This window comes from Seriola aureovittata, chromosome 20, assembly GCF_021018895.1.
Source record: "Seriola aureovittata isolate HTS-2021-v1 ecotype China chromosome 20, ASM2101889v1, whole genome shotgun sequence".
NCBI lineage: Eukaryota > Metazoa > Chordata > Actinopteri > Carangiformes > Carangidae > Seriola > Seriola aureovittata.
In genome coordinates this window covers 5,130,841-5,150,144 of record NC_079383.1, presented here as the reverse complement: position 1 = coordinate 5,150,144, position 19,304 = coordinate 5,130,841, and the positions used below count along the sequence as shown (strand labels likewise).

Genomic DNA, 19,304 nt, shown 5'->3' with positions numbered 1-19,304 from the left:
AGTTAATCAAAACATAGATTTATCGTTTGCCACGGTCAGCACCTTATGTTCTGTCATGGCTGATAGCATGGGGAAGGTTGCAACGTGTTATTGTAACTGTCCCCAAGCTAAGCAGCCACATCAAAACAGTGTGTTTCAACAATTTTAGTTCAAAAAGTAAATATATGCAGTTAATTAGTGAAATGTAATGTCTTTTTAATATGTTGCAACTGTCCCTGATGTGTGTTGCATCTGTGCAGAGGGTCGGAGTCAGTTGCAACATCTGAATTCTTCCATTCAAATAAATATTGTGAATGATATGTAAGAGGAAATCATCTTTAAATTGTATTTGGCAGACAGATGTAAGTTCAGTTTATAAAAGTTTGGTTGGTCTAGTCCAAATAGTCTCCGAGTAACTGATAGAAACGTGCGGACGTTCATACTACAGTTGCAGTCTACATCCGTCTGGCATTTCAGGCATACACATTTTCCCGATCCACGCTCGAATCCAGTTGATGGCAGTAATGTGCCACAACGTTGTTTGGCAACTGCAATAAAAATCTACAAATATCCTAGAAGAAGAGAGCAAAAGGAAGGAAAAAAGAGAAAATATAATGTGTGACCAGTTAAGAAGACAAGGAGATTTGTCCAGTGTCCAGTCCATGCGGTCTCAAATTTTGGGCTGCATGTAGATGTCCACATAGTTAGTTCATTTGCCTAGCCTGTCCGTGATACTCCGAGTCCCCAAGTCCATTTAATCCAAATAAAAATGTCAATCTTTAAAAACTTGTCACAAATATATAGTTTAGACAAGATATATCAGGCTTTGGATATGCACACTTGTTAGTCGGAGACGTTCAGGGTTGATTTTGGTCTTTTCATGGAATTTATTGACAATAAGAAATAAAGAGCATATCATTAAACTTATCTTTCAGCAGAGATCCCATTATATCTGGCTTTTCCTGAGGCCTCAGTGTAAATGCAGCATCTGTCTGCCACACAAGCACACTGTGTTCACCCATAATGCAACTGCCTAATGAGGCATGGAGGCCAGGGTGTAGGTTATGGTAACCTGGGTCGTGGTCAGACCCTGGAACTGTGGACAAACAGGAGGACACATACAACAGGTGAGATGTGATACTGGCCCTATTCACTCTGAAAGGCCAGGAGAGAAGACACCACAGAGGCACTGAAACCTGACAATCTTTGACCCTGATGTCACTTCCTCTTTACTTAAAAGTTCAAATTTCTCCCACTTCCAGTGTAAACCTCCAGTAACTAAACTGCTCTGGAATGATCTCACCCAAACCATTACTTCCTACTGTGTATCTTTGGGTTTCCTGAGAGGAAGGTTTGCCATTTCCCTTCCTGTCATACCTCACTTTCCCACATAAACACCCAGGAGGAGGGAAAGAAAATATTACAGCTTAAAAGAAGTTAATATCTCCATTCACTTAAGCAAAAACCACATCTTCTGTCAGTTTAAACTCTCGGCTGCGGCTCTGCCTGCTCTGGATGCCTGCCTCGGTGTCAGATTAGGAGCGAGTTGTTCATGAATATACAGCTGGTTACCCTCATTTCGTAACATTAGTCTCTGTTTGGCTTAGAGCCAGTACAGTAGGGGTAAATAGAGTAAATACAGACAGGCCTTGCAGATGCTAATGTACTTAGCGTTAGCGGTAAACAAAATGAGATTACTGGGGAGGGAAGGCAAACTCTGAATTTGATTTACTCAGGCTTAGCGTAAACAGCTTGTCAAACTCCTGCTCTGCTGCTGTGAAAAGGCTGCAGAATGTGTATTTGACTAACAAGCACAGTAAGTGTTTCTTGCTATTCATAAAATTACTAAGGCAATTGTCACTGTAATTGGAAGTGAAGTGTGAAAAGAGAGTATGTAGGCACCTCGCCCCAAAATATTGTACACTTTTTCTCTTTTTTTTCTCTTTCATATTGTTTTTGTGTTTTGAGCGATAGGGGATTAAGGCAAATAGTTAGGAATCAATCTGTTCAGTTGTTATAATAATGGAATCTGCATAATGCTAAATGAAAACACATAAACAAGTTTAGCACAAAGGAACGTACAGCAGGGGGAGATCACCTAAATGTTAGTGTGTCCGCGTGTCTCCGTGACATTAACATAATCCACAGTATAATCCAGAGGCGGCAGCACGGGCCTCTCCATAACGAAGCAGATAACGAGCGCAAGACACCACTCCTTATGGGAATAAAACTCAGCTAAATGAGATGGAACCAGGCTTAGTGCTCTTATTATGTGATAAATAGGATTTTCCAAGTTAGAATTTTCTGGCAAGTTAGATTTTTCTTTAACACTTCCCTTTTTTTTTTTTTTTATTCTGATGGCTACAGCAGTCATATTATTTCTCCCCTTTCACTGTGGGGAGAAAGTTTCTAGTGTCTCCCCACAAAAAAGCCAGGCTAATTGCATGTCAATAATTCAATGCTTAATTTTAATGACCAGGAGAGTTCATTTATTCTCCGTCTAGGCTGCCTGACGATGTGATTAATAGGGATGAAAGATAAAGCTTGCAGTGGGGAGAGGGGGAGAGAGGAGAGGGAGAAAGGCAAGGGGATAGATAATGTTGGGATCTTCTATTCTCTTCTTTTCCTCCACCCTTCCCAGATGGCAGAAAGGTCTCGCAGACTCCTGAGTCGACAGTTTGGAGGAGCGTTCGGGCTGCCGGGGCACATACCGAGCAGGAGGAAGTGGAGGTGGAGGAGGGCCGGCGCGGGGGGGGGGGCTTCTCTGAGCAAACTTGACGTCCATGAGAGCAGCCAATCAGGATTTTCTCATATAAAGCACTTTATGTGGATCCTAAGTGGCTCCAAGGTGTGGGGGAAAAAATGATTTCAAGTTTTGTTTAGTTTCGGTCATAATAATCCTGAGCAGGATGCAACCTTTGTTTATGCTAAAAGCTGATGGTATTACAGGCACATTATTATAAACTGAGCAGTGAAGGTTTAAAAGTGGAGGAACCCCCCCTAAGGTTTCTCCCCCACCCGGATTGGATGAAGATGAAGGCATCGCAGACCACTCCTTACAATGGAAGCACTTCCTTTAGGCCTAATGGCCTCTGAGCCGCAGCTTTTGTCCCCTGATTAGCCAGCCTATTCAGGGCTCAGCCCCTTAATTGCGTAGCCTGTTTAGCTACCCAGCATTACAGTAAGAATTAATGAGACACAATTAATGCACCCAGGAAATCTCCCGTCCAGCGACCACTCCGATCTGCAGAGAGACCTCAATGAATAAAACCTCCTTGAGTCTAGAATTCAACCTACTGTCAAAAAAAAAAGTGGAGCACAAGGTTTTTTTTTCCCCCACGCAGGAGAAAAAAATACATGTATTTATTCGAAGCTATCTCATAATTAGGCCCTAGAGTGAATGAGTGAGTGAGGGAGAGCAGCGGAGGAGATGGGAGAAGGAGAGAGAGGAGAGAGGGGTGGGGGTGGGAGAGAAAGCGGCATTCAATAGCAAAAAGGCCCATAGATACAAAAGGCAGAAGAATGACAGGCACAAGAGTGAAACCTGCTCGGAGAAATGAGGAGGAGGGAGAGCGGAAGAGGTGGATGAGGGGGGAGGGGAGGGAAGAGGAGAGGTAGTCAGACCTACAGTTTGGCTCCAGTTAACGGTTCATCCGTGTGGCTTTGTCAGAAAATATGGAAGCAGCTCGGGGTGGGCAGCCCGGCCTATGCTAATGACATTTTGAAGAACCCCTTAAAATGAGACGGTGAGTTGTTGCTTGGAGCCAAACACATGCTGTTCAAACCAGGGGGAGAACTTTTTAGTTCATTATGTTTTATTTACAACTCTGACAGTTACGAAGTAGTCACAACCTTTTTTTTCTTATCAGTTTAGTTAAGTGGATTGGAGGGGAAATAACCTAGCGTCACGTATTGTAGAGCGGCTCATCCACCAATCAGAAGGTCGGTGGTTCGATCCCCAGCTCCTCCAGTCTACGTGTTGAAGTGTCCTTGGGCAAGATACAGAACCCCTGATGGCTGTTCTGTCAATGTATGCATGCATGTGTGTGTGTGTGTGTCTGTGTGTGTGTGAACGTGTAAAAATAGGTGCAGTCTGTTTACCATTTACCAAATATCCTCAGTAGGTGTCTGTCATTAGTGAGTGAGTAGTGAGTAGTTTAATGTCCATCTGTATCCCAGCATGCACTGGGCAGAACACAGGGGACCACTACACAGAGTCCATCACAGGCCTCATACAAACTGACAGATGTACATGTACTCATGTTCGTACCTCTGGGCAACTTAAAGATTTTCTCCTCTTGAGAGTGTAAGAAATGAGAGAAATCAGTTTCCCCAGCTTAAAGAGAACATGGACAAGATGCGACTGCAAATAGGCAGCACTCTGACATCAAACATTTGGGTTCGGGTGATGAGTGGAATGATACATTTACCTTTAGCTAACCGTGACTAAAATCTCACCCAACTCTTATGCAAAGTTTTTCTTTTTTGAAGGAATAGTTCAGCATTTTGGGAAATGACCAGTTTGCTTTCATGCCAAGAGTTATATTAGAGGATCAATAGCACTCTGATGTCTGTGCGCTGAATATGAAGCAACAGCAAGCAGCCGGTTATCTTAGCATAAGGACTTGAAAGCTCAATTATTCAAGGAATTTATCTGTACAAAAACAATAAGTGTAAAAAAGTGACAACCAAACTCCACAAAGTTACCGCAATGGGCCAAGAAATACTCCGACACATACTATGCCCCCCTCTTGAAACCACATCTTGTCATCTTGTCATTGTCTTGTCACACTCGTACAGATTAATGAAGAATAAGACACAGTGTGTCAATTCGTGAGCTTTGGAGATTCTTGGTAGGCAGATTTTGTTACTTTCTGACAGAGCCAGGAAAGCTGTTTCACTGGTTCCAGTCTTTATGCAAGGTTAGTCTAACCAGCTTTGTATTTACTGGACAGAGAGTGATATCCATCTTCTCATCTAACACATGGCCAGAAACCAAAAGGGTGCATTCCCAAATTGGAGAACTCGCTTTAACCTCAACCAAAATTGTCAATTCCTATTCTAACCTTCCCCAAATTTGTTTTGTTTTTTTTTGTCACCTAAGCTTTATCTAGCCTTGTTACATGAAAACCAGGTGAAAATTATATCTATTTATCGTGACATAATCCAGTTAAAAGGGAAAAATATATAACCTTATACGTGTCCAGAGCAAATAATCTGTGTTTAGAAGTTTATGATGCATTCGGATAATGGTGAGGCTTTCATTCACCCTTGTACAATCTTGCCAGATGTCAAAAAATCGACACTTTTTGAGTCCCTAAAGAAAAGCTTGTACACTGCATTTTACCCGTCCAAACTACACAAGATGAATGAACCAGCCCTGGTCATGAGGTCCTGAATGAAGAGCTACAGCAGGAGTATTCCTAAAACCTGACATTCATGACTTTTGGGTTTGGAGGGAACAAAAAAACACACAACACAGGAAATACATGCTAACTCAAGAAGCCAGGACTGTTTATACTGTGACAGTATTGCTAATGGTGGAGTGATCAGCTCTGTAATTATAAGCACATCTGTTACAGCTGCTGTATCGGCTGCAGCTAGTCAGTCCCTCAGCAAGAGTGGACCCGTTAGGTAGATGAGATAAGGCTGAAAGGTTGAAATCTTCCAGCTGCAATTACCGTGGATGTCTCAGTCACTCATCCTCATTCCATCTGCAGCACTTTGCTGAAGGGGTACTAATCAAACACAAAGCATATTGATTCCTCGTGCAGAGACGTGTGGTCCGCAAATACAGTTTGGAGCGAGGGAGTGTATGGAGAGCTTTTCAAGTCCTCTTATGTGGTTTGTAAGTTCTGAATTTGCCCAAGATTAGTCTCCATAAAGAGGATTACTACTTTTGTATGTATTTTCAACACTGGTGTAGTCATTTCAGGAATGTTCAGTGGGGCTTTCAGAGCACTGTGTTTACTCACCTGTCAGTCTGTTTTTCCTTTTCCTCCACTGATTGTAATAACCGACACACACACACACACACACACACCTTACCCACCCTAAGCACTGCGTCTGGTGGCATTGACTGTGCTAGTACATTAGCTTCAGTGTTATCTTCAGTGGGAGCCTGTCTGTCTCAGGCCAGCTCAGAGCGGTTTACCTGAATGGCCTTTGTTTTCAGGTGACCCCCCTGAGAGGAGGTCGCAGCCTGGAGCCATTCCACCCCTGGACCTGGCACTCCTCAGGTTTCCTGAAAAAAAAAAAGAAGAGAGGGAAGGGAGAGAAGAGCAGCAGCGAGATGTAAAAAGGGAGGTCAGAGGCTCAGGTGAGCTTAGCGTGTAGCCTGTCAATCAGACATCATAGAGTATAGCTCAGGGGAGGCTCACTTCAGTGCCCCCTATCCTCAACCTCTGGTGCTCCTTTCACCTTTATACGTCTTTCACAGCACATTAAAACATACTCAGATTCAGCCAGAGTTCCACTTTGTCACATTTTCCTTATGCAACTCACGATTATTTATTTATTACAATTTTCATGCCGCTGTTATTTTGTATCCAGGTTGACTATGTGGCCTGAAACTAACCCTTAACGTATAATCGAAGTGTTATACCGGAATTCTTCCATATATTCTTAGTGGTATGTCAATATCAGAGTGCTATGTAGACTTTGGCAGTATATCAAATATAAGATTCTACAATAAATCGTCATTTATTGTAGAATCTTATATTATTATTAGTATTGAAAGTCAGCACTTTCAATACTTTTTCTCATAATGGCAACACACATATAATCTTACTCTGAGTTTTAAAAAATGACAAATTTGCAAAAGCTAAAACAGCAGGAAATGCTAACTAGCAAGTCACACAAACCAAGCTATAATAAGTGTAAAAGCTCAATAAGAATGCGGTCACAACCCTCATGTTTATCTTCCCTGATTGCGCAATTAGTTTAGCAGCCAACTACACACACTTGCATTGTCTGGAGATGCCGATCTTAATGGTGTCATTGGCTGATAAAGACGTCTTCGGTCTATTTGAGGGGAGATAACATCACCGGCTGGAGAGGTGAAGCATTAATAGGCCATTCCTTACCTGCCTGATGCAATCAGTGAAAATAAAACAAAGCCCCCCTCAGAGGAGCTCAGTCCAGCCCGCTAACCTCATTTCAGCAACACAATGATTTCAATTGATCCAATTATCGTTTGCTGGAGTGGAGACCCTCACACTGTTAGAGGTGGAAGAGAGTGTCGGGAGTGAGCTTTTATCACTCGCTGTTGTTGCACATTGCACAGTTAGATCTGGAGTGGATGCAAAGAAAAAACACAACATTAAGTGTGTGGGTAAATTTCCAACGAGGAAGTGGGAAATCAAAATGTCATCACCCATAGTTACAGACAAGGAAAAATAGGAAGAATTTGGTCATAGTATGTGATTCGTTTAAGCTAAGATGTCGAATGACAAACATAACCATCTGTAGTGGTATGCTGAGTTGAGTCTTCAGTGAACTCGCTCTTCCGTGAGCCTGGATCCAGACCTCTGAATCACCATCCTCTGATTTGTAGAATAATTCAAATAAATGAAGTGAAACAAAACAGCAGCTCTCTCTTGATTATCAGGCTATTTTTACTTTTTCCTCATCTCTACGAAACCTAAAGGCAATTGCTAACCAGTCATATTTGACATAGTGGTAAGATTCATGTGTCCACCTACCTATATCTTGATATGTTATACAGATCGTTATCTTTCAATTTGCCAGCAAGGACTACTACAGGAGCCCAGTGGGTCTATTGTTCAGATAAAGCGTGATACATACAGCGTGAAAATACCGATCATGTATAAATAACATTGGGTCACAATGCAGACATTCAGGTGTTAATTTAACCACCACTTGACATGATGGCTGCATTTCTTCACTTGGTATAAAAGTCTGGAAGAAATGTTCCGGCTCAGATCCCTCCTCTCTTTTCTTATTGATGCTGACTCGCCTTTAACATTCATGCCTTTACAGTGTAAGGCCATGTCTGGCCTCGTGTCTGTAACTCTGTAAAAGCATCGTATGTGGGTAATGACGATGTTCATTATCAATTCATATTAAATATTAAGCTGGAAACGACATGGCTGCCGGATATGAAGGGGGGCGGGGGGGCATTCCAGTCTGTGGAGAGATGGGCTGTATGTACCGGATAAGGTCATCAGTGTCCCACTATCTGGCCTTGGGGAGCCTGAGTTTTCCCTCCTACACACACATATACACACACATATATACACAAACAACCTCATCCCTCCAGCTCGTTGCAGGTGTTTTCCAGGGAGCTTTAAATAATAGCCTGTACTCCTGGAACTGTTCCCAAAATTAAGCCTGTCAGACAGCGTTCTGTGTAAACCCAGTGTGGAGGCTAGATAAATACTGTAAATGTCTTTGTTTACATAAATAAGCATGTCCTAATCGGACTGCTAATGAGCGGTATAGGATGCTCACCAGGGGCGTCCCTCAGCCTCTGATGTGAACAGTCAGAGTGTTCGGGGGGGTTTGATCGGCGCTCGCCAAGAACGAGTCGCAAGCTCCACAAGGTCGTTTGCGTTTTACACATCTGCTACCTCTCTGCTTCTCGGTCTCACACCCCCTGGATATGGTTTCCCACTTCCCTACCTTGTCGTTTTCTGCCTCTCGCTCTCCCTGCTTCCTTCTGTCTGGCGGTCATCCTTGCCCTCGCCATCTGTTTCGCAGTATGCCACACACAGAGACGGAGGGAGGTGGGGAGGGACGCGGTGCTAAAGAGGAGTAGTGGAAAATACGGAGTATATACCGTGCATACTTCCTCTCTAGAGTCATGTAATAGAGCTGCTTTCACAGAGATATCTACCACAAATTAACTTCATGAAGACGTCTATATTTATCTGTAGCAAAGCTGTCCTGTTTTTCACTATCTTAGACTATTCAGGACTAATGTGCCAGCTGAGTCTTTTCAAGCCAGACCAAATGAGCCACAACATCAAACTGTTTGTGAAAGATTTTAACATTCAGAGGACATTTTTACTTAATGACATTGGCGACGAGTGAAGCAATAGCAGATACAAAGTCAGCAAACAACAAACCGTCAGCTATAGGTGACACATTGTCAGTTTCAGCTAATTTTACGATGACGACATGTTACACAACATTACACATATATTTTTGTGAAAGCAGTGCCTGCATCACTTAATTCTGCACTGTTGAAAAAAGAGAGGAAGTCCATTCTCTTTCAATCTGGGCCGTAATTGACTAAAGCTCATGCTAACCTTGCACTCGCAACGTGTCGGCTAACCAGACTAGGTGTATGTTGATCTGCACATGGTTTGTTTTCATGCATTAGGCTGTGGGTCAGTGTAGACTTAACGTGGGCATGCCGTTTGTTTCAAATGAGAAAGGATTCACTACAACAACAAAAAAAACAACAACCCATCCACACACGTCTGTTTCTTCACACATGCAATGGAAACTTTTACCCTCTTATTATTCCATAAATATTCCTCTTCCTTTACCATTAACTGTTTAACATTCGTTTCATCCACCATGGCTCCATCCTGAAACAGGACTCCAACAGGGTGTGTGGAGCTATAGGAGGATACAAAGGGTTCCTGTGCAACACTGGCATCCATTTTGTTTAAACTACATTATAGATGAAATGCATAACAGCCCCTACATTTGAATCAAAGCATCACCAGCTCTTTCTGAATCAAAGACAGAGACAGCACACCGTATTATATTAAAGCCTGCACCAGGCTGGAAAAAAATCTCTCAATAAAAAATGTCAGATGTCTGTGCGACCTACAGATTATGAGTTGAGCAAAGCTGCACATACTAATGTTTCCATCACCGTATTTTAAAAGGAGTTTTTCTCGGTGATCGAGTTCAATAGACGTCCCAGGAGTCCCTGCTGACACTGCAAGATCTAAACAAGGGATTTTTAGCTTATAGCAGTTGACATGAAGAGACATTAATACCTTGAGAAGAGGTTAAAGGAGCACAGGTAGAGGTGGAATAGGGTGTATTCAAAGACCGCATGAATAGTAATGAGATGAGTTAATTAGCAGGACTCCGCTTTCTCGTCCCTCCCTGTAGAAATGAACGCAGACATCTCGTGACCCCTGTGGCCTCTCTGCAGTCTGGTCAGAATCAGCCCTGAAGCTACCAGCCCAGCGCTTCCACAACATCCCGCCGCTGCACGCTACAACAAACCACAAGCAGCAAGAGCACGAGAAACGAAATGACCACCTTCAGGATCCAAAGACAAGTGTTCCACCCCATGTGTTGGAACCAGATGGCAAGTCTACCTGCTTAAGTGCCTCAGTGTGTTGTTCCAGGCACGCAGGTCTCATCTCCGGTTACACGCAGGGGTTAAAAAAAATCAGCTCCCACTATTATATGGGCTAGTGTGTGTGTGTGTGTGTGTGTGTATGTGTTGTGTGTCTGTGTGTGTGTTTCCAGAGCTGGAGAAATCTCTGAGGGCTCGCTTACCTTTCTGGCCGGAGAGAACAAGTTGCATGCTGTTTTACAAGAGGGGAGATAAATCTGACAGGAGTGTCAAGTAGCAGGCGTCATAGCAGCCAAAAGCAGACCTCTGCTGGCTGGCCAGATTCTTGTGGCATCAGATGGCTGAAAACTCCAAACAATCAGACGATAACACACACACACACACACACACACTTGGCTCAGGGACAGCAGCCAACAACAGCCAGTTCTTTGGCTGCGGGAGAATTGTTCAGATTCTCCTCGTGGAGAAATGTTGTTTTTTAATTAGTTGTGAAAGTGAAAAGTGAATCTGCTTTTCTCCAGCTTTTAGGAATGACCCACACCGCAGATGGTTGAGACATTATGTAACAGATTCACGTTGCTGCGTAGCAACTTATATTCAGTTTCACTGTTTATGTCAAATGAATTGTGGCCAATTTTATGGGTGGCCACAATTTTAAAGGGTTGATTCTCCCAAATTACAAATAAAAACATATATAAACTGTCCTGGTTTGGACATATCCCTCCATTTCTGAGATTTCTCCTGCAACCGGGGGGGGGGGGGGGGGGGGGGGGGGTGGGTAGGAGTTTCAGGTACCACTGTCTAATAAAGCAGCATTTATAAAGGCTATATACTGTATGATGCAACTAATTTCTTTATTATAGGTGAGTAACCCATTTACTACTGCTTCATAAATCACTTCTAAACTAATAATATATTTTTGCTTGTTTGTCAAAAATCCCTTTAGATGTGGTGTTTAAGCTTTGGTAATAATGTCACTGACCTGTGGAAACCATGTATCTCCAAACATAATATTTCCAGAGCACAGACAAATGGCCCTGTTTCTGCTTTAATGACAATGTAAGATAAGCTGATGTGTTAATGGTTTGTTTAAATTAAAAAGTCGGAAAATCTTCTCATATCATTAAGGTCCACTGAGTTACAAGGTTTTCTTTGGAAACAACGTCACGAAATGTTGTGATCATCAGGTCCCTAGTCTTACATGTTAATAAATGTATTTTGGCCCGAGTGAAAAGTCGAAATCACCGAAAGGATTTTTTTACAACCTGAAAACCCAAACACATTTATCATTAATAGCTTATAACTGATCTATAAATCATCAGAAAAAGGTTGCTTAATCCTTAACAAAGCTGCAAGTAACAGCGTATGAACCCTAATCAGCTCTATTTTGTTTGTTAAGTGTCCCATACGCTGTAAACAAAGATGAATGTAGCCTCAGTGACGTCAGCCATAGGTCTCTGAAGAGTGGCTTTGAAGCTCAGTGTGAGCTGCCCAGCCGTTGCCATCTTGGCAGTGCCTGACTCCGCCTAACTCCTGGCTAATCCAAAAATGGACATAGAGCAGGGGCGTGTGTTGACCAGACATTTTGGTGCATGCTGGTTTGTGACAAGCATACGCTCACCCACCTGTCACTCAAAGTGACACGCTAGTCTAAATAAAAATGTTAATGTGCGAGTTATATAAAAATTCACTGTACAGTTGTCATGAAGGAGGAAATTAGCTTTACAGACCAAATTCTGTTGTAAAATGGGAATTTTAACAGTGGAGTCTATGGGGATTGACACCAGTCTCAAACGGTCATTCAAGGCACTGCAGTTTCTAGCACTTCCAAGTGGGCTCCATTCTACAGCCCTGAAGGTTGCTGCTCGAAGTATTCACAGATTTTACTCTAGCTCCAGTTCAAGCTCAAGCTGTGATTTGGAGGCAGAGATAACCTGAGCAAATGTATCCAAAACCTCCTGCATGGTGAGATACCACTAGAGATGAATGAGAAAATCTGTCTTTTTATAATGTGGATGAACTGACCCTTTGATAAAAGCAGCTGCAACAAATACTTTTCACTCTTTCTTCTCTCTGATCCCTTCTGTCTCTTTAGTAAGAAGTGTATAGGGTATATACTGTAAACATGAGTGCAGTGAGTTCAGTTTTGTCAAGCAGCCTCCTATTGTTATCATGTTAAGTTGACTAGTGCTGCTTCGAGACTTAATTCTTTAGTTAATAGTTTTTACTTTCCATACAAACACACACTCTCACACACACACACACACACACACATCACCCCTGGTCACTCAGAGAGGGACAGTGGGTGTAAGCAGGGATTTACAGGGGCCGCCTGTCCTCCCAGCAGTAGGCTGATTGGAGGGGCCGGCTGTGTTTGTTAAGGTAATGGGCCCAAGGTGAGCTAATTCACAGGGTACACGCTCCATGCTCTGTCACCTCAGGAGTACCCCGGTGGAAAGAGGGCTTTGCTGACGGGGGGCTCGGGCTGGGGGGGAGGTTTTCAGCTCTCCAGCTCTTCTCACAATCCCTTCAGCCTTGCTCCGGCTCCTCCAGCTCCACCTGAAAGTGATTACCAGGCCAGCCGTGAGCAAACAAGCCCCATATGGAGTGTCTATAGTGGGGCTGTGGCTGGAGCCTGGGGAGCCCTCCTCCACCTCTTTGGAGAGGAGAGGCCTGTGCAAACACAGCTAATGAAGTCTTAACAAGCAGCCCCGGGTTAGCGCGAGCCTGCTAAATGCCACCGAGGCTCTTGGAATTGTGTCCAGCAGATTGGCTAAATCTCCTCGAAGCCTTCCTTTACAAGATAAAGTTGCATTAGCATATCTCTGTCTCACCATCTCAGAGGTAAGTCCAGGATCTGGCAGGCAGTCACACTTGATGGGCTTCCTCTCTTCAGCGGGAGCACTTGATTCCGACAGACAGAATGGGGCTTTAAACTGAACACATTAACTTTGGATCTTGATGTGATTGTGGATTTTATTCATTGGTCACAGAGTATTTCTTTTAAGGCTTTGCTCTGGGGAGATATTTTCTCACAGCGTGCAGCCCTGCGTTGCAAACAGGAGATGAGTGGACTTCCTCAGAGTAAATCATTATCTCTGTACAGACACGCTGCCCTCTCTTGCCCTCGTCTATCCTCCCTCCGTTCCCTCCATCAATCTCCCACATCGTGACCATCACCTTACCCTCACTCCCTTTTTGTTATGTGTCCTTTTTCACACATCTCAAATACCAGGGTTTATTATTGAGAAAATAGCACACCATCCATTGTGTGCACAAACATACACTCACATACCTCCACAGCGCTGGCTAGCCGAACACTTGTTTCCTAATCAAAAGCAAATAGCCATTAACAGAGCTCCTTCCTTGTTATCCCTCACCGGCGAGTCACTTAATCAATCTCTGCTGATGCTCAGCTCACTCCGGGTTATTTTATTCGTTCAGTGGTCCGGTAACATAAAAAAAAATAAAAAAGCTACCTCACATGATAAAGCGCTGGCTCCACTCCAAACACAATACCTCTAAACTTAAACTCCAACACCACCCTGGCCCCACACACACAATGTTGCATTTTGCTTGGGTGGGAAACTGGGAGGAAGACGCTTTTTTTTTAAACACTGTAAGACCACACATTAGCTTCCTAGCACCCAGGCTCTGCAGGAACTGTGTGTGTGTGTGTGTGTGTGTGTGTGTGTGTACAGTAGAGGACAAAATGTCTATTCAAAAACACATCCCTCATGTTGTTGAAATGAATATCGAGTTTCGAACAGATGTGCCGATCACATGTCTGGCCTTGCGTGCCTCGTTTTTTTTTTTTTTTTACCAGGAGCTGCTTTAATTTAAATTCTTGAACAGTCAGTGTTAAAGATGATACCGATACCCGTGATAATACAGCATCAGTTACGCATCCTGTTAGTTTTTAGATGTGTAAAAACATCTTTTTAACATCACAGACAAAGATTATCATGTGCATTATATCACTATGAAGTTCACCGTCTGAGATAGAATGAACATTGAAAGATTTCAGCCTTTGCAGCCCCAATCCAATACTCGGCCCACGAGTTCTGCTCATGTTGGAAAGATCTTTGGGAAAGCGATACTGGACTAAATATCCAGATCCTTCACTGTTGGTAAAGGTAGTAATATCAGATTTCAAAAACACTACTGCAGGCACAATATTCCTTGAGTGAAAGAAAACAAATATCAGAAGGTTAAAGTGTGAAAAGTGAAAGTAGCAGAATGACCCCTGGGTTATATTTTATGTACATGAAGTCTTTTGATTTTGTAGCAGGTGGAGCTGGTGAGCTATAATTTATTTTTTCATCAGATGTTTTGTAGAGTAACTATAGATGTCAGATCAATATGGTGGCCTAAAAAGTGCAATATTTCCTTATGTTATTACAGTTCAAGTCTCTCACAACTGTACTTAAGTGCACTACTTGAGTAAAAGTACTTAGTTACTTTTCACCACTGCAAAAGTACACAGAAATCCATGAAATCAGATGTGTATACATGTAGTGCTGCAGTCGGTTTGCACAGCTGAAGCCATATTGCAGCTATAGCACAGGAAGTATGAAGAAGTAACTCTATACAGCAAGACTTTATGGAGGCGTTGTAGGGAATTTTAAAACTGACCGTATCAGAGATAATAAAATGCCGTTTAACACAATAAGATTACTGTCAACCGGCTACACAGATCCCCAGACAGACTGTGGGCATGTTCACACTGATATGAGTGCTCTGCCCAGCGTCTCAAGTGAGCTCTGCTGCTTGGTCTTTGCCTCGCGCAATTACGCCTCCCGCGGAGCTCTATGCAAGCGTTAAACGAAACATTAGCACCTCATTTAAAAAATAAAACAGCTTTTTCACAAGGACAGACAGCTCCCTGGGTAGTCTTATCATGCGCAAATTAGCCAATTTACCAAACTGGCCTCTCTCTCTCTCTCTCTCTCTCTCTCTCTCTATCTCTCTCTCACACACACACACACACACACACAGAAACAATCATCTTGGAGACACGCATCCTCGCCTAGTGTGTCTGTGCGTGTGTCTGTGTGTTACCATTGTTGTGACACTATCAAAAAAAAAAAAGAAAAAAAGATTGTGTGTCAGAGGAAGTTACAAGAGCGTGAGCAGAAAGTTTAGTCACTGAGGGGGATTATAAAAACAGTAGCTGAATATTCCTCTGGTGTTGGCCTACTTCATTTAAAATATATTATCATGATTATAATGTTAAAAAATGACAGTGTTGCTACTTGGAATGGGTTTTTGGGGAATTCATTACAGGGTTATTATAGTTTATTTAAGACCAAGCATAGCTCTGGGCTTCACATAAAAGTATAAACACAGAACCTATAATCTGAACTTTTATGAAAACTGAGTCTTTTGGCAGAAAAACGCATAAAGGTGCTTATTTCCTCTCAAAATGTGGTTGTTTCATCTGTGGTGATCCTCAGCTGTATAGGTCCCCGTTCTCTACATATCATCCACATCGGCGTCCTGTCTCCCGGTGCCACAGACACTGGCTAAACTGGTATGATCACGAGCTATATAACAAAACATTTTTAGGGGGGAAAAAGTTGATTGACACGCGGGGAGCGCCACCCCCGCCGCTCTGTGATTGGAGGAGCGGCTCCGGAGGTGTAGCCAGTCAGGCTGTGGTATATATTGGCACCGCTTCGTCTCCAGGCTGATGATTTGTATGGGAACCAGGACTAAGGTGGGACGAGCCGACTGAATGTAGTCGTTGTGTTTTGGAGAAAGAAAGGAAGGCCCACATTTCTCCATTTGTATCGATCGGACAGTAACACTCTGGTTTTTTAACAACGGGCTGTGTGAGGATACAGAGAGCAGCCTCCAGAAGAAGGTGGATTCTTCTCTCAGCCATCTTGACTGCTGCTCGCCGCCCTGAAGGCTGTTTTCTCCTCTCCTCCTCCTCCTCCTCCTCCTCCTCCTCCTTCAGCCGAAAGTAAACACGGCTTGCACATTGCTTGCAACTCCGTGCAAGATCCTGAGAGAAGCGAGATGGGCTCGCCGCGTAACGTCTAACCGGACTGGAGCCAAAAGCAGACGGCTGGGAGGATTTATTGCTGTGCCATAGCAGAAGAGGGGGGACGCGACGCGCCGGAGAGATGGACCTGTTTGGGATTTACCTGCTCCTCTCACTCGCTCTCCTTCCCCGGTCCAGCTGCACCACGGCCAAGGAGATCACCTGCCAGGAGATAGCCGTGCCCCTGTGTAAGGGGATCGGTTACAACTACACCTACATGCCCAACCAGTTCAACCACGACACGCAGGACGAGGCGGGACTGGAAGTGCATCAGTTCTGGCCTCTGGTTGAGATCCAGTGTTCGCCGGACCTGAAGTTCTTCCTGTGCAGCATGTACACCCCGATCTGCTTGGAGGACTACAAAAAACCTCTCCCGCCGTGCCGGAGCGTGTGTGAGAGAGCCCGGGCCGGCTGTGCTCCTCTCATGAGGCAGTACGGCTTTCCCTGGCCGGACAGGATGAAGTGTGACCTGCTGCCGGTGCAGGGCAACCCCGACACCCTGTGCATGGACTACAACAGGACCGACTCCACCACAGTCTCCCCTGTGCTTTCAAAACCCACCAACCATCCCGGTAAGGGTTACAATCCATCTAAAAATAAGCCCGGCAGACCCGGCACGTCTGGGAAATACAAGCCGCCCGCCGCACCGTGTGAGCCGGGGTGCAAGTGTTTGGAGCCCATGGTGCCGGTGAACACGGACCGTCACCCGCTTTACAACCGTGTCAAAACCGGACAGATCACCAACTGCGCCATGCCGTGCCACAACCCCTACTTTACGCACGACGAGAGAGCGTTCACCGCCTTCTGGATAGGACTTTGGTCCGTGTTGTGCTTCGTGTCAACTTTTGCCACCGTCGCCACTTTCCTCATCGACATGGAGCGCTTCAAGTACCCAGAGAGACCCATCATCTTCCTCTCAGCCTGTTACATGTTCGTCTCAATCGGCTACATCGTCAGACTCATCGCAGGACACGAGAAAGTTGCGTGCAACCGGGAGTTCGACGTGGAGCACATCCACTACGAGACCACCGGCCCCGCGCTCTGCACCGTGGTCTTCCTCCTTATTTACTTTTTCGGTATGGCCAGCTCCATCTGGTGGGTCATCCTGTCCCTGACCTGGTTCCTCGCAGCCGGGATGAAGTGGGGCAACGAGGCGATCGCCAGTTACTCCCAGTACTTCCACCTGGCCGCCTGGCTCATCCCCAGCATGAAGTCCATCGCGGTGCTGGCGCTGAGCTCCGTGGATGGGGACTCGGTGGCGGGCATCTGCTACGTGGGGAACCAGAACCTGGACAATCTGCGGGGCTTCGTTCTGGCCCCTTTGGTGATTTATTTATTCATAGGCACTATGTTCCTCCTGGCCGGATTTGTGTCCCTGTTCAGGATCCGCAGCGTCATTAAACAAGGAGGCACCAAAACTGACAAACTAGAGAAGCTGATGATTAGAATAGGCATCTTCACGGTGCTCTACACTGTGCCAGCAACTATTATAGTGGCCTGTTACTTTTACGAGCAGCACAACAGGCAGACCTGGGAGATCACACACAACTGCTCCAACTGTTTATTAGAGCGGGACCGCAGGAGTCCGGACTATGCAGTTTTTATGTTGAAGTACTTTATGTGCCTTCTGGTGGGCATCACGTCCGGAGTGTGGATCTGGTCCGGTAAAACTTTGGACTCCTGGAGGACTTTCTGCACCAGATGCTGCTGGGGCAGTAAAGGCACCAGCGGTTCCATGTACAGCGACGTGAGCACCGGACTGACGTGGAGGTCAGGCACGGCCAGCTCCGTGTCGTGCCCCAAGCAGATGCCATTGTCCCAGGTTTGAATAAGAAAACAAAAGCAGCTTATGAGGACTGCTAATTGTTTGGGAGATAACCCATCACTCCCTGTCTTAAGCAATTTGCATAGTAATGAACTGCTGCTGAGGTGTCTCCCTCCTTCCTCCCAAACATCCACACACACTGCTGTGGGGAGAACTGGCTGAAACAATGTACCTGGCATTCACACAGGTTAATTCCTCCCTGTTTATATGTATCAGAGGTACAGGCTGAGGCTTTTTACGCAATCTGGGCATTACTTGTTTTAGGCAGAGAGACACTTTTCTTCCTAATTAGCTTCATTCAAAGAGCATTTGGCTTTTTTTATTACCATCTTATCTACATAGTGCCAGATAACATTGTATAATTCAGTCACATCAAAGATAGTTTAAATTAAGCCTTAATAGTGCCCAAGTATTTTACGGGTCATTCATTTTGTAATTTCAAATGTATTTATATAAAAGTTATGTAAAAACCTGTACATTTGTGTATAAAAGAAAACTTTATAAGCTATTGTAAATTTGTACAAAGTGTAGATGTCTCTTTTTGTGAGAAAAGCAAATATGACCTTTATTTTGACAATAAAACATCTGATAAATCCTAAGAACCGGTGTAACTTTTCCAGTGTTTTCCCATGTGAGGGAGGCTCTTCTGTTTCCCCTCAGCCCATGCAGGCATACTTTGTGGTTCCTTGTGGTCACCGTGTTGAGGATGGCAGCAGCAGCAATAGCAGCTTTTGAGAGTCCTGGCTAAAAAGGAAGCCCTTTTAACCATCAGAGACTGGTAATTAGAGGCAGGGGTTGAGTTGGAGCATCTCCATAATTGTTAAAGTCCTCTTCACATGCCTGCCGAAGCCCGCTTTCTTAATTTAGTAAAAGAGGGAGTGGGTGAATGGGGGTATAAATGCAGGGAACGGACCCTTTTCATCTGCGGAAACTTTGATCTTTCTTTTTTAACAGCCTAGAATAAAGGTGGTGTGTATTAGGAGTGTCTGTCTGATGTGCCAAGGTTCCCCCTAAACGTCCCCATTTGGATGCTTTGATGGACGTCCTACAATTGAAAGAACATTTTGGAACCCCTCTCTTTTTTTTTTTTTTTTTTTTTTCAGGTTTGTTAGAGCTGAAACCTGCCAGAGCCCCTGCGTCTTGTGTTTGGTTTTTTTCTCGCA

The 19,304-nt window shown here is 44.3% G+C and overlaps 1 protein-coding gene across 1 annotated transcript; it reads left to right on the top strand.

Moving 5' to 3' along the window:
- Nucleotides 1–15,563: 15,563 nt before the first annotated feature.
- Nucleotides 15,564–18,743, top strand: fzd8a (frizzled class receptor 8a). The gene has a single exon (XM_056365132.1). It carries the CDS (start codon nucleotides 16,399–16,401, stop codon nucleotides 18,142–18,144), a length of 1,746 nt encoding a protein of 581 aa, XP_056221107.1. The 5' UTR covers nucleotides 15,564–16,398; the 3' UTR covers nucleotides 18,145–18,743.
- Nucleotides 18,744–19,304: the final 561 nt, after the last annotated feature.